Source organism: Vulpes lagopus, chromosome 20 (assembly GCF_018345385.1).
Source record: "Vulpes lagopus strain Blue_001 chromosome 20, ASM1834538v1, whole genome shotgun sequence".
Lineage (NCBI taxonomy): Eukaryota > Metazoa > Chordata > Mammalia > Carnivora > Canidae > Vulpes > Vulpes lagopus.
Window position 1 is genome coordinate 3,364,613 of NC_054843.1, and position 16,532 is coordinate 3,381,144.

The following is a 16,532-nucleotide window of genomic DNA, read 5'->3' on the forward strand; positions in this document are numbered from 1 at the left end:
CCGCGGCCTGGCAGGTGCCGCGCCCCCCGCCCCGCCCCAGCCCCGGAGCCCCCGCGGCCAGAAGCTCGAGCAGGACCGGCCAGCGGCCCTGGGCGCCCGCCGGACATCGGGGCCTCCCTCCGGGACCGCAGCCTCCCAGCCAGCACGGCTGTGTGCATGGGGCCAAGGGAGGCTGGAAGGGAACAGCGTCTTGCCTTTTCTTTTCTCCTTATTGGGCACCTTTCTAGGGGCGTGAGGACTCAACACGACGTGGGCTCTCCAACACCCCCCTAGTCCAGCTCCGTACCTGGGGTGACCTCCCCCCACACACACTGAGACCGTGCAAACACTCATTCCTACACCACTGTTGTGGCCAGTTGCAGGACTACGTGCTGGGTGACAAAAAGGCCCCGTCCCACCCCAATTAAAAAAAGAAAAGGGGATCCCTGGGTGGCGCAGCGGTTTAGCGCCTGCCTTTGGCCCAGGGCACCATCCTGGAGACCCGGGATCGAATCCCACGTCGGGCTCCTGGTGCATGGAGCCTGCTTCTCCCTCTGCCTATGTCTCTGCCTCTCTCTCTCTCTCTCTCTCTCTCTGTGTGTGTGACTATCATAAATAAATAAAAATTAAAAAAAAAAAAAAGAAAAGAAAGGGCTCATTTCCGGTGCCTGGCTCAGTCCCCGGCCCACCGCCATGTTCAGGTACCTGCATAAAGACTGGCCCTTCAGACACCCTCTCATCTGGCCCCAGACTGGAATATCAGATGGCCTGGCTTCTGCTAATGCCCTTATTATATAGAAGTGGGACTATTTCCCGGTAATCATGGTGACAAGACTTCCTTACTCCCAACTCAGAGGCTAATGCTTTTTGTTCAGCGGTTTGCATGTTGGGACGCAGGTAGGAATGCGTCTCTCCTCACCTCCAGCACACCTGGCTCACCCCTCCCGCCTGACCTCAAATGAGCGAAGCCCCTGTCTTGCTGCTCACCTAGAAAGAAGGCACAGGTTGCAGGCAGGCAGGTGGACTTCACACGCAGAGGTCTGACAACCACAACCAAATTCTCCTCCCAAGTCAAAGGAGGGGAAGGGGGTAGGATGTAGAGTTCAGAAGGAGGACAACCTGGCTTTTATCTGAATAGTTTTGCATGAAGCTCAATGCATTACCTTTATTCTATCTTTGCTAAGAGGAAGGAAATATGACCACTGTATTTTCAGGTGTCACTCTGCACGCCCGGCCTATCAGGCTGTGTGGTGCCGTAAATGTACTGAACAGAAAAGCCGAGAAACTCCAAATGTTCTGGGAAGGGCATTCAAATCCGCAAACTTCTTGGGGGAGAGATGAGGCCAAAAAGCAGAGACAGGGCTGGCCCTGCAGCCCACCACCTGCTCCAGGGACAGACAGGACATAAAGCAGGAACGGAAGGACGTGGAACACAGCAGCGGAGGGTTTTTCCATGAATGTCAGGCTGGACGCTATCCAGTTATGTGGCCAGGGCAAGCGATGTGACATCATAGTCCTGTTGCGCTGGCCTCCATTCTCTGTCCACTATCCACTCTCCTCACTCGTAGGGATGTGTGCACAATTTCCCCCCTGGAAACCTCCCTACTCTACCCCCTCCCTGTTCTATATCATGTAATTTATAACAATGGTTGCTCAGGAGCTAGAGGTGTAAGGCGATGGTTGCTGGGCTTCTGGGGACAGCCAAGGGGACAGTGTGTAGAGCCCGAGTATGAAGCCAGAGAGGGAAGACAGTGGGAGAGTGGATCCTTGTTGGCACAGCTTGGGCTGCTGGCTTTTCCATTACAGGAGCTGAGAGAGTCCTCGCGTGCACATCTGTACACTGGCTAATAAGACTCTCAGCCACATGGGAAATGGTGCATGTCAAGCACTTTCCACCATGCGTGGCACCCAGCAAGCAAGCCATTCCCCATCCTTACTGGTATTGTCCCTCTTGGGCCAGATTAAGGAATGAACAGTAGACGAAGCCAGATCTATGACATTCGTGTCAGGACTCTTGGTTGTAAGTAACAGAAACCCACCCCTGACCGGCTTATGCTAAAGGTAATGAGGCATTGTCTTAGGTAGCAGAAGAGGTCAGGGTGTGCTGGTTTCAAGCCTGTCAAGGCCAAGGACCCATACTCTACCCTTGGCTTTTGGTCTCTAGCTCTTTCCTTGCCTCTACTTTCCATCTGCTGGCTTCTCCTCGGTGAGGCTGTCTCTGCAAGGCCCCCCACTGTCTCCAGGCTTGCATCTTATCAGCCAGCAGCTAGTCACTGTCCCCAGGGGTGGGGATGAGGGTGGGGTGGGAGGTGCCAAACACTGATTAGTGGGGCCAAATAGGCCAATGGGAAAAGCAGCCCCAGGGGAACTACGCAGAAAGATAGGGCCGTGGGTGCTTCACAAGGCCGTTTTGGGGCACTTTGAACACAAGTGTGTGTGCCAAGCAGGTAAATACAAGAGGGCTCACGCAGGACTGTCCAGTACAGATCCCAAACCCAATAGGGATTTCTGCTCATAAGACATCAAGTCACAGAGCCAGGCAGTCCTCCTCCCCAAGTAGGCCTTGACTTATTCAACCAAGGTGCCATATTTCTCTCTAGGCCTTCGCTTCTCTGGGCCAGACATCCCTGCCCATCCCCAAAACTTGCTTCCTAGACCATGCCCCTTCTTCCTGCTTACCTTTCTCTGCATGGGTTCCATTTACTCGGTGTCCCTTGTGAAATTTGGGGCATACCATTGACCATCTATTCAAGACACTCCCTCCTCTTGCTGAGGATCCAGCGTCCCCAGGCTCCACTCAGACTGCTGGTAAGGACAAGCTTCCCTGCCACAGAACTGGCTACCTGGTATCCTAGGGACAAGCAGGTGAGTGGCCCCACCACCAGGGACTGAATTCAGTTTCCTCATAATTCTGTCATTTCAGTCACCTGCTTTGCACATTATCCCCCAAATTCCTTTTTAAGGACCATTCAATTTATCTCTGCCAAACATCCAGCTACTGAGCTGGGACATGGTGGGGAGACGGGGGCACTCTGAGCACTCGGTCTCTGGTGCAGAGGTTCTGCTCTTGGCATCCAGTGAAGGGGGGTGCAAGGGGGGGTGCGGGTAGGTCAGACATCGAGATGGGCTCACCTGAGGGCCTGGGGACTGACGCGAGTGAACTCCTGCGGGGAGCCGGTGGCAAGGGGGTGAGCCTGGCTCGGCATGGTGAATTGTCCCACCCCTGCAGCTCCCAAACACAAGATCCCTCCAAGAGAAACCTTCAGGGACATCCTGTGGCTTCCCAGCCCCCTGCTGCCAGCCGGCGAGGAAGAAATCCAATGAATATATTCTTTATTAATACAGTCTTCTTCATATTTTGGTGATTCGGCTTTCAACAATTATGACCTTGAGCCTTCTTTGATTACACGGTGCCCAGCTCTGAATCAACCTAAGTGGCCCCCATTGGCTGACCTGCTGCTGCTCAACAGCAGAGCTACACGGGCCTGAACTTCATTTTCCAGGACCTACGACTTTGGCCCCACGCTCAGCACACACTCAGAGATCGCCTGCTCCGGGGGCGCCTGCAGTCCGTCTGTTGAGGACCCGAGTCTTGCTTTTGGCTCAGGTCAGGATCTCAGGGTCCTGGGTTGGAGCCTGGAGTTGGGCTCTGCCCTCAGTGGGGGTCTGCTTGGGATTCTGACTCCTTCTCTGTCCTCCATCTCTCTCTCTCATATAAATAAATAAATCTTTTTTAAAAAAATTGCCTGCTCTGCTAGGAGCTGATCTCTGCATTGGAACACGGGGTGGGGGTGATGGAGCACAAAACGGAGAAAATCCTGCCCTGAAGAGTCGTCAGACGGGGGATCCCTGGGTGGCACAGCAGTTTAGCGCCTGCCTTTGGCCCAGGGCACGATCCTGGAGACCCGGGATTGAGTCCTGCGTCGGGCTCCCGGTGCATGGAGCCTGCTTCTCCCTCTGCCTATGTCTCTGCCTCTGTGTGTGTGTGTGTGTGTGTGTGACTATCATAAATAAATTTAAAAAATTAAAAAAAAAAAAAAAGAGTCGTCAGACGGTAATGAGGAGAGATGGGACAGCTGAGGTTCTTGTCTAGCCTGGGTATGTTTTTAACTTGTTCTGTGAGCTTAACATACTCTGGGGCCATTCCTTACCTGAAGCTATAGGAGCTCCCACCGTGTGGTTTAGGGGAGAGGCAAAGTGGGGACACATGGGCCTCCTGGTCTCCGGGAGCCATGTCCCTTCTGGAGCCCACCCTCCAGGCTAGTTCCAGCGTGGGAGAGGAACCCCCAGTGTAGGAAAGTGCCGGCCCTGCCCATATCCCACCAGTGGAACATCCCCTCATTGGACATCTCACCATGTCATGGAGAACAAAAAACTAAAGAAGGCGGTCTCCCTGCCCCATCCCCAGCTCCTCTTCAAGGGCTGCACTGTGCCACCGTGTGAGGCTTTGTGAGATGTCTTGCCCCAAAGCCTCCAGGAAACTCGATTTGGGAGGGCATGGTGTAGGGAGGTGTTTGCTCAGTTGCGTGATTGCTTTTTACAACCCAAAGCTCCGGCTCTGAAGGTAAATGTTTTCAAACCAATAAAAGCAAAAGGCTCATGCTGCAACAGCCAGTGGGGAAGGGGGCTCATCCCTTCTCTTGGCAGACTGTGGTGGGAGATGTGATGGGGCCTCCTGGAGCTGGGTCAGCGGGGATGAATCCCACCCCTGTTGTACCCCCACCGCATTGAGACCTCCCTCTGCTCATGGCCCCTGACTTGTTGGCTTCTCTGATCCTTTCCCTGTCATGTTAACAGAGAAGTTAGGGCCATTGGACCTTTTCTACCTCGTTTACATAAAAGCCAATGCCTGCACTTTAAAAAAGGAAGAGACAGAAAAGAATGAGAGAGAGAAAAAGAAGAATTTGGGCGAGTGAGAGAGAAGGCAGGATGGCTGGGGAGGGGAAGGGAGAAAGAAAGACTATTAGGAGGTAGGAGCAAGTGCAGAGGAAAACCATGCCCCTGCCCACAAGGGCTGGGACGGGACGGGGCAGCAGACGCAAACAGCACATCCGGGAGGGTGGCTGCCTAAGACCGGACCAAGAACCAAATGGGAACTGCCTGTTTCATTTTAGAGTTAAAACACTCCCAGGCTAGATAAGAACCTCAGCTGGCCTGCTGCTCCTCATTATTATCTGATGACTCTTTAGGGCAGGCTCATTCATTTTAAAGAAACATAATTTTCACCTCCATGATTTGCTGGATTCCCTCCCGCCTCCTGTCATGTCCTGCTCCAATGTCCAGATGTCCCCACCTTGCACCCTCTGGCACAGATCCAAAGGGAGCCCCTCCCTCCTCACCACCCCTCCCCAGGAAATGGGGGCAGGGGATGGGCCCCAGGTGCACGTGGGGTGGAGGTAGGAAGAGGGAGAGCGCCTGGGAGGTGGGAAGATGGAAAGATGAGGTTAATGAGGGAGACTTTTGGGAACAGAAAAATGCAAGCAAATATCCATAAGCTAAGTTAGGAAGAAGTAAGCATTGCAGACTATTCCTGTTTTCTTCCATTAGCACAGAACAGAGAGTGGCAGGAAAGTTCTAGGAAACAATTTCCACAAATGAAGAAAGAGGGAGTAACATCTGGCAATGAAATGACCTTCAAAGCTGAAGATCAGGACAGAGGTCTCCAAGACAGACACCGGACAATTGCTGGAGGCCTCCTCCTACGCAGAAATAAAAGCCTCCCACCGCCCCCAGTCAAGTGCCCAGCTGGGAAACATCTGGTAGCCCGTGGGGTGCACCCCACTTTTCCTCTGCAGACCTGCTCTCCCCTAACTGCATGTAAGCAATCCTAGAATGCACCCCCCACCTGGCATCAGCCAGAACATTCCATCCCTAAGGTCACTGTGTTTGCTTTGTAAAGGATTGACCAGCCCGGCGCGGGGGGGGGGGCCGGGGGGGGGAAGGGGGGGTTCATAAGAGTTCTCCCTGGGACTTGCCAGGGCCCTGAGAAGGAGAGGGTTTCTTACTTTATGGGGGTTGACATCCCCATACAGTGGCCATCTTCTCTGCCTGCAGGGTGTGGCCAGCTGGGAAGGGGAACCACGGAGGCACAGAGGCTGCAAGACATGGTGGGAGGCACTGGGCACCTAGAACACATTCACGCCTCTGGATGCCCCTGTGACTGCAGCCACAAAGTGATAGTCGTGCTCACCTCAGGATCGTTGGGAGGGTTACATGAGTCAAATTTTTGATAATCACATCTGACTCATAGTGTGTGTCTTACCCATAAATATTGGTCATCCTCATTATGAGAACCAGGACTCTCCCTCTGACCCTGAACCAGCATAAAGTAGGTTTCAGTTCACTTGCAGCCTAAAAGTCCTGATTAAGACAAACAAGCTATTTAAAGTCCGGGGGCCCGTAAGCTAGTTTATGGGGGAAATCCTTACAAATAGTTTCTAGGTCAACCTCACAATCCTGTATTGCCTTAGTTCCTGTTCACTTGGGCACTTGACTTTTCTCCTCCAGGAGACCATAAATCCCAAAGTCTCTTTGTCGTCAACATCATTCTTGGCATAGCATCTAGTCAGAGTAGGTGCTTGATAAAAATCATGAGTTACGTTGAACAGCCTCCAGTGTTTTGGAAAGTACTGTAACGTGCATTATCCCATGGGATGCTCGGGATGCCCCTGCAGGCTAGGAGGGCAGATGCCATCACTGGAGCACAGATGAATCTGACACCCCACCCCCAGGTACAGGGCAGGCCACATTTTACTTTCCTTAGCAGTCAAATAATCTGCTTATGGTCCCCAGAAGGCAATGCCTCCATGCCATGCCAACTTGGGCACAGATCTACCCTTTTAGCTCCAAAGACCACAGCTCAAGTCCTGTATGCTCAGTGCCTTTTGCCTCCCTGGGACACCTGAGCTCTCCTGTGATTTAGAGACCCTACCCCACCCCCTCCCCAGGCCTGAAATGTTCTTCCTGCCTCCAGAAGAACAGGATCTCTCTCCTCCAGGTCCCCAACCCCCTTCTGCTACCTCCTAGGAAGACCTGGGCAATCACTTATTTGAACTTGGGCTTTTGAAAGCAAAAATTTGGTTGGGGGGTGATTATCTTCTGCATGCCTGGAAACTTCTGGGCAGGGCCCTGCAACTCAAAAGTCCCCAAGGCAAAATAAAAACAATTTAATTAAAAGAAAAAAAAAAAAAACTTGGCTACTTTTTAAGGGAGGGAAGGGAAAATTAGCTAAAGCAAGGAAATTAGCCTCAGAAATTATCTCAGTAAATGATCCTGCCACTGGGAAATAAGGAGATTGAGGTTGCATGAGGTTTGAAAAGCCCCAGGACTCCTGCTGAGTACTTCTTGCACTTGAGCATCATGGCTCTTTCAAATAGGGACAGAGAGCTGAAGAAGCTCACATTCAATCTGCTAAAAATCGCAGGCAGGCTAGTGGAGACATGGAGCAGATATACTTTTCTCTATTCCCCTTACCTAGGCACAACTAAAAACTCTGAACTATACAAAGCACATGAGGAGACCCTGACAGGTGCAGAGCATGAAGCAGATGGCCCAAGATGGAACCTTGGGACCCAAAGAACAACACTGTAGTGAGATCCCTCGGTTTTGTTTTTGCCTCATATATCCCAGACTTTCATTTGAAGAAACCAACAACCTAGAAATGCTCAAGGGCACAAACAAAACAAGCCCCGATGAAAGGCTACTCACTGTAGCCAAAAGAACAGTAAAAGGGCACCCTAGAAATATAGAAATTTTTTAGATGATTGCTCTACTCCAGTCTAATACCAGATAATAAATTATGGTCCCACACCCACCTACACCAATAAAGATGAGTTGGGAACTAGGTTTCCACCCTCCTCAGGCTCTAATGAAGCATCCAAAATGCCTCCATCCTGAGTCAAAATGGTGTCAGAGAATGGCATATACAGAGGCAGGAACCAGGCAGTAATGAGAAGTCACTCCTTTCCTCACTGGGATGGAGGCAGAAGAGATCCAGTAGACTCAGGACTTTTACCACCACACAGTGTTAACAAAGACACTACACTCCCCCCAAGTCATGCCAGTGGAGATCATGTCAGGAGCAATAATGAGGTCTCCTGCCTCCTTCAGCCAGGGAGGTGTGGGTGGTGGCCAAGTGGGGAGCCAGAACTCCAACCCTTCCAGCAGTAATGAGGAGCTCCTCCCTTGGATGTCAACAAAGACTGAGCAGGGAACCTGGACTTCTACCCTCACCTGGCAGTAATGAGACAGTGCCCACCCACTTCTTCTACCTGAGTGATGTCAGAGAAAGCCAACTAAAACAGAAAGTTTAATAAGATCCAAAGTCTTATAACATAATACCAAAAATATTTAGGTTTCAATCAAAAGTCTTTCATTATCAAAGAACGAAGATTCACAATTCAAATGAAAAAAAGCAATCAGTAGATGCTAACCCTAAGATGACAAAATGTTACAATTACTAAGAAAGTTTTAAAAGCAGACATCATCAAAATGTTTCAGTGAGAAATTATGAACTTACATGAAATAAGTGAAAAGATAGAAAGTCTTAGTAAAGAAATAAAATAAATTTAAAAAATAAAATAGGAATTTTAGAACTGAAAAATAGGATATCCAAAATGAAAAACTCAGCAGATGGGCTCAACAGCAGAATGAAGAGGAGAAAGGAAAGAATCAATGAATTGGACAACAGAACAACAGAATTACCCAGTCTGGACAACAGAGAGAAAATAAGCTGTATGAAAAATGAGCAGAAGCCAAGGAACATATTAGACTATAACAGAAGATCTAACGGAAGATCGATAGATTCAGAAGGATGGTTGGAGGTTGAAAATTCTCAGAGGGATGCATGAGTGGCTAAGTCAGTTGAATATCCAACTCTTCATTTTGTTTCAGACTATGATCTAGGGGTCGTGAGATCAAGCCCCTGAAACAGGCTCCACACTCAGTTGCAGAGTCTGCTTGAGATTCTCTCTCTCCCTCCCCCTCTGCTCTTCCCCCAACTCATGCACAGTCTCTCTATTAAAAAATAAAATCTTAAAAGAAGATGCTCAAAGAAATAGTAGCTACAAACTTTCCAAATTTGGCAAAAGACAGAAACCTCCATATTCAAAAGATTCAAGAAGTTGAGTAATTCAAAATAGGGTAAATCCAAAGAAATCTACAATAAGACACCCCATAGTCAAACTCCTTATACTAAAGGCAAAAGAGAGATCCTGAAGGCAGTAAAAGATACAAGACATGTCACCTGGAAAGAAAAAAACAATTCAAATTACAGTATATTTCTCATCAAAAACAATAGTGGTCAGAAGGAATTGGCTCAACATTTTTCACTTGCTGAAAGTAAAGATCAACCCAGATTCTTACATTCAGAAAAGATATCCAGGAATGGAAGGGAAACCAAGACAAACTTAAGAAAATTTGTTACCAGTAGACATACTTTAAAAGAATGGCTGAAGGAAGTCCTCTAAAACATAAAGGAAATGGCAAAAGAAGAAAATTTTATAAAGCAAAAAAGGGAAAGAACACTGTAAGTAAAAATCTGAGTAATTTAAATAAACTTTTCCTCCTCTCTTGAGTTTTTCAAAATGCATTTGATAGGCAAAGCAAAAATTGTAATATTGTCTGATGTGCTTTTAAATGTGTGTGGAGTAAATAATTAAGACAATTATACTATAAATAGAGGAGGGTAAATAGTTATAAAGGGAAGTAAATTTCCTACATTGCACTCCGACTTGTAAAACTATGACAAGACTGATGTCATGTATATGTAATGTAATACCTAGATAAAACACTAAAAAAGCAATATGAAGAGATACTCTCAAAAACATTATAGAGAGTCAAAAAGCAATTCTAAAACTATGTTCAGGGTCACCTGGGTGGCTCAGCAGTTGAGCATCTGCCTTCGGCTCAGGTCGTGATCCCAGGGTCCTGGGATCGAGTCCGTCATAGGGCTCCCTACAGGGAGCCTGCTTCTCCCCCCTGTCCTCCCCTCTGCTTCTCTCTCTGTGTGTATCTCTCATGAATAAATAAATAAAATAAAATCTTTTAAAAAATAAAAATATGTTCAAATGACTCCTAGGAATGCAGGAACAAGACAACAGGGAAATGAAAACCCAAGAATATGGAAAATAAAAAATAAAATACACTCTTAAGCCCAACATGTCAATACTTACATTAAATGTAAATGAACCAAATAACAGAACTATAAACTATGTGAAGCAAAACTTGATAGAACTGACAAGAGAAATAGATAAATTCACCATTTTAGTTGGAGACTTTATCCCTTCACTCAACAACTGCTAGAACAACTAGACAGAAAACTTTGCAAGGATGTAGAACCCAGCAGCACCACTGACTACTGACCAACAGGATCCAATTAGTATTTATGAACATTCCACTCCAGCCAACGACAGGAGAATACACATTCTTCTCAAACGTTCACGGAACATGTACTAACATAGATCATATCCTGAGCCATAAAACAAACCTCAACAAATTTAAAAGAACTGAGATAATGCAGAGTGTGTTCCCTGACCCAAAAGGAATCAAACTATAAAAAGATAATAGGAAAATCTCCAAACGATGCATTTCTAAATAATCCATAAGTCCAAGAGGGGATCTTAATGGCAAACAAAACACAGTTAACTGAATTAAAATGAAAGTACACATGTCAAAGTACACATGTGAGAGCCACATCAATGTGGAGCAGAAATTTATAATATCAAAAGCATATAAAGTGAAAATGAGGAAAAGTCTCAAATCCATAATCTAAACTCCCACCTCAAGAATGTAGAAAAAGAAAAGCAAAATAAACCAAAATTAAGGAAATAATAAAGATAAGAGCAGAGGTCAATGAAATTAAAAATGGAAGAATAAAGAAACTCAATGAAACACAAAGCTGGACTGATCATTTAGAGATGATGGATAAAATTGAAAAATCTCCAGCAAGTCTGACAAAGAAAAGACGTGGAAGACACAAAGTACCAATATTAGAGATGGAGCAGGAGATGTCATTACAGATCCCATGGACATCCAAAGGACAATAAGCCAACACTACAAACAACTCTGCGCATCTAAATTTGACAATTTAGATGAAATGAACAAATTCTTCAAAAAGCACATACTACAACAACTCACTGAATATAAAATAGGTTATTTGAATAGCTCTATAACTATGAAGGAAACTGAATTCATCATTTTAAAACTCAGGAAGGAGGAAGGAAGGGAGGGAGGGACGGAGAGAGGGAGGAAAAGAACTATCCAGGCCCAGACAGCTTCGCTGGATAATTCTACCAAATGTTTAAAGAATTCACATCATCTCTTTACAATCTCCTCCAGAAATAGAAAAGGAAGGAATAACTTCCCAATTCATTTTATTTAACTAGTATTACTCTGTTATCAAAGATAATATTTTAAAAACTACAGATCAAAATCCCTCATAAATATAGATGCAAAAACCACTAACAAAATATTAGCAAATAGAATTTATAAACGTTGGAAGTAGTCACTGTCTGTTGTACAAGCATTTGTGGACATGTAAAATAAAAGTCACAGATAATGCTTCTGTTTAAAAAAAAAAGAATTCAGCAATATACATTTAAAATGACACACTATGGACACCTGGGTGGCTCAGTTGTATAAGCATCTGCCTTCAGCTCAAATCATGATCTCAGGGTCCTGGGATCGAGCCCCGCATCAGGCTCCCTGTTCAGCGCGAAGTCTGCTTCTCCCTCTACCACTGCCCCTCCCTCTGCTTGTGTTCTCTCTTTCTCCCTCTCAAATAAATACAAAAAATCTTTTAAACATTAAAAAAAATGATACACTAAGTCCAAGTGGAGTTTATCTCAAGCATGCAAGTCTGGTTCAATATTTGCACATCCATGTAGTACACCATATTAACAGACTAAAGAAGAAAAATCACACGATTGTGCCAATTGATATGGACAAAGAATTTGACAAAATCGAATATCTATTCATGTTTAAAAAAAAACTCAGAAAAATAGAAATAAAGGGCAATTTGCTCAACTTCCAGCAATTATACTCCTGGACATTTGTCCCAAAGAAATTAAAACTCACATTCAGATAAAAATTAGCACACAAACGTTCACAGCAGTTTTGTCTGTGATTAGCTAAAACCTACCAACAACCCGGATGTCCATTGATAGGTAAATAGTTAAACTATGGCCCCGTCTACACTATGGGACACTACTCAGCAATACAAAGAAATTAACTACTCAACAGCCAACAACCTCTGGATAGGTCGCCAGAGAATTCTGAGAAAAGCCAATCTGAAGAGGTTGGACATTGTACAATCCCATTTATGTGACATTCTTGAAACGATAATATCACAAAAATGGGGACAGATTTGTGATTGTCAGGGGTTAAGGAGGGGACAGAGTGGAAAGAATGAGAACGGGGCTACCCACGGGTGGCATGAGGGAGTCTTGTGTGGACTGTATCAGTGTCAACGTCCTGGATATGATGTTGTACTACAGTGTCACAAGATGTGACCAAGGGGGGAGCTAGGTAAAAGGCACACAGGATCTCCCTGTGTTCTTTCTTACAACTCCACGAGAACACATAATTATCTCAAAATTCAAAGGTTAATTTTTTTAAGTCACAGGACAGTCCTGAGTGAGGCCACTCTGGATGAGGTGGCCTCAGACCACCTGTGACAGCAAATAGACAGCACATGGACTATGGGGAATGAGAGGCAAGTGGCAGACTTTGGGGGATGAATAAGGAGAGGACATGGAACCGGAGAGTACCAGGTCACTTGGGACCACACAAAGGGCTGTGGGACAAGGAAGCATTTGTGGCCGTTCTTTGTCAACTGAGAACTTGAGAAGGTGAGGATGGATGGGACGATGCTCTTCCTCCTTACTAGAACTCTTGTGTGTGTGTGCTCAAGCACCCAGGCCCCTGCAGGATGGTGATGGATGGGAGGCCGGCCCCACCCTTAGCCATCTGTGCTGCTGGGCTGCTCCTCACCTCTCAAAGCCTCAATCTTCAACAGTAAAATGGGGATACCAAGAGTACCGTGGTGACGGTTGAATAAGATGGGGTAGTACCATGTGGGGAGCCCAGAAGACGGGAAAGCAGAGGCCTGTGTGCATTGAACATTGTCTTCCCAACCCTGAGGCCACTACCTTCCCTGACCCTCCCCCACTGTTGCTAGTGCTCACCATCTTCCCAAATGGCATCCTCTTCTTTTCCTCCTGTGATGAACCGCTGTGCATGGGACGTCCTACAAGGAAAAATGGATGGATAAATGTACAAAGGAGGGCTCCCAGCCCAGAGTGACAACAGCCCAATAGTAAATGTTAAGGCGTCAATATGGAGGCCAAAAGATTAAAACTTCTAATGATAAGATAAACAAGTCCTGGGCAGTGTGACATAGAGCATGGCGCACATTACCATATCGTGTATCTGAAAATTGCTAAGAGAATAGCTGAAAAGTTCTCATCCCAAGGGGGAAAAAACTTATAACTATGTGAGAGGAGGAGTGTTAACCAAGCTTATTGTGGTGATCATTTTGCAGTATAAACAATATCCAATCATATTGTGCAGCTGGGGACTAGCGCAATGTTATATGCCAATTCTTTCTCAGAAAAACTAGGGAAGTAACTAAGTCATCTTACTTTTCAGTGAGAGGCAACCCATGCACCTTTACAGATTGCTTGTTTCCCTCGCTGGTCTATGGCCCGGAGGACAGAGGGAGACTCTGGCTCACTCTCCCCGAGCCCCAACTTCCAGCAGATGCCTCCTCCTACTTGGCTCTCCAACATTTGCTCACTGCTTACATGACAAATTATTGCCTGTGCCTATACTAACCCACACGACTTGGTTTCTTGGACCTACACCTAGTTAGTTACATTTACTCCAGACATCAATATTTTTTTTTTTACTAAAAAGCACTTTGTGAGTGACTTACCCCCAAGCTGAGGTGTAAACACGTCCCAAGGAGCCCTTCTGCTGTGAAACGGACCCATCTGCGGTGAGGTGCACGTATTGTGAATAATGGGAAGCAGCCCCTTCCTTATGTAGGATAGAATTTCAATTTTCATCACTACAGACATGTGAAAACCCCCAAACCACAAACAATGATTTCAGTTTCTGCTCTATACACATACAGGGCGAATTGGGTGAAGGTAGAAGTAATGCAATCACATGTGTAAAAAACACGGCCGGTGTCGCTGCTCCCGCAGCCAACAGGAAGCATGTGAGGTTACTAAAGGTCGGTCTGCTCCCTCCGTGGTTACTGTCACAAAATAGCACCCACTACCTCTCTGTCCACAGATGGGCCTAGCGTGAAATCTACTGATTTCCCCACTTTGGGTCAGATGATAGATTTCACGTTGGCCAACATCGTGGAATTTATTTTTTATTAAAAACAAGGATAGTAAAGACTAAAAAAAAAAAAAAAATCAAAAAAAAAAAACCATCTAGGTCTCTAGGGTAATAGTTAAGGATAAATGGAGTACTTCCTGGTGGAAAGCCTAGAATAACATAAATAGCGTCACGTCGGGATCGCTCAGGCCAATGATCGTTGCTGCAAAGTGGGGGGCAAAGTGGGCTTGTGGCACGTCTGAGGCCTCACCGTGTTAGGGGAAGTCAGCCATCACCTAATAACAAAAACTGAGAGCTTGGGAGGCCATGGTGGGGTCCAGACTATGCTTTGAACTTTATAGCCATCAGATCATTTAACCCTCATCCCAACTCCGCTATTATTATCCACAATGGGGAAGTAGGGCCCAGAGAGGTTATGTAACCTGCCTGAGGTCACACAACAAGAAATTATCCAGTCTCAGTTCCAAAACAGTCAAGTCTGGCTCCAGAGATTGCAATCTTTTTTTTTTTCTCCCCTGTAAGAGGGATTTTTTTTTTCTTTTTTAAAGTAAAGCACAAAACCGTTAACATAAGGCTTGGTGAACCCTACATATCCACACGCTTGTATATTCACCACCCAGATGGCCATCTACGACCTTCCCACCTAGAACATTTCCACCATGTCAAGCGTTCCTTGGGCCCAATCCCAATCAATCCCCATCTCCAAAGATAAGCACTACTCTGGCTTCGATCACCGCAGATTAGCCTAGTTTATTCTTGATGCTCGTGTAATCGGGCTACAGTGTACATACGTCTCCGTGTCCGGGTTCTTCCACTGCTCAGCATCATGCTCCTGAAACTCATCATGCTGTTGTGTGGACCCACACTCCCTCCCTCTGCAGTTTATTTTTCCTTTCTGCTACTGATGGGCCCGTGCCCTGTGGAGGTTTTTCAGCCGCTATCAGGAAAGCTGCTGTTAGCTCCTGCTCCGGACTCCAGGTGGACACGCACACTCATTTCCCTCGAGGATACCCCCAGCAGGGAAATCTCTGGGTCTTGGGATAAGAATGTTTAACTTTAGTAAATACTACCAATCAACCAGCTTTCCAAATTTCTCCCAGTTCATATTCTCAACACTCCTGTTGTTTCATGCACTTGCCCCCACTTGGCATTCTCAGTTTTTTGTTTTTTGTTTTTTAAAATGTGGCCACCTTGATAGGTGTGTGGTCATTGTACCACCAAGGTTTTCATCTGCTTTTCCGTGCTGACTAATGTCTGTTCAGTTTCCCCTTCATTTTAAAATCTCATTGTTTTTAGTATTGCTCTGTAGGATTTCTTGAGATATCCTAGGTTCTGTTCTCCATCACGTGGATACACCACAAATGTGTTCTCCAAGTCTGCAGCTTACCATCTTTTTAAAAAAGATTTATTTATAAATAATAGGAGAGAGAGAGAGCATGTAGCAGGGAGGGGCGGAGGGAGAGGGAGAGAGAGAGAATCTCAAGCAGACTCTCCAGCGAGTGTGGAGCCTGACGTGGGGCGCGATATCATGACCCTGAGATCATGAGCTGAGCCAAAACCAAGAGTCTGCAGCATAATTCACGACACCACCCAGGAGCCCTTGCAGCTTGCCGTTCTTAATATTTTTTTTTTTTTTACGATAGGAGTTCCTTATTTAAAAAAAAATTCAATTTATCGATATCTTCCTTTATGGTTATGGGTTAGGTTTTTTTTTTTTCTTATGTGTCTTCTCTAAGAAATCTCTGCCTACCACAAGAATATGAAAATAATTTGTGTTTTCTTCTAGAAGCACCATTGCTTTGGTGTTCACGTCTATGTTTATGATCCATCTTTAATTAATTTCTACGTGAAAGGCAGAGGTAGGGATCCCTGGGTGGTGCAGCGGTTTGGCGCCTGCCTTTGACCCAGGGCGTGATCCTGGAGATCCAGGATCGAATCCCACGTCAGGCTCCCGGTGCATGGAGCCTGTTTCTCCCTCTGCCTGTGTCTCTGCCTCTCTCTCTCTCTCTCTCTGTGACTATCATAAATAAATAAAAATTAAAAAAAAAAAAAAGGAAAGGCAGAGGTCAAGGTGCACGTTTCCATATGCTCGCTCAATTGCTCCAATGCCAATTTCCTGAAAACATCATCCTCTCTCCATCAAATTGCATCAGTTCTTTGATACAGTCAAGCAGTCATAGTTGGGAGAAAGAGGCATTTCTAGA

The 16,532-nt window shown here is 46.1% G+C and overlaps 1 protein-coding gene across 1 annotated transcript in view; it reads right to left on the reverse strand.

Annotated features, from left to right (window-relative positions):
• The window catches only part of ABCG1 (ATP binding cassette subfamily G member 1), a 75,440-nt gene extending 62,258 nt beyond the window's left edge, over positions 1-13,182 (reverse strand). Inside the window, exon 1 of the mRNA XM_041735230.1 lies at positions 13,164-13,182. Within this exon, the coding sequence (XP_041591164.1) occupies positions 13,164-13,181 (18 nt within the window). The 5' untranslated portion in view covers position 13,182. The remainder of the gene's footprint in view (positions 1-13,163) is intronic.
• Positions 13,183-16,532: the final 3,350 nt, after the last annotated feature.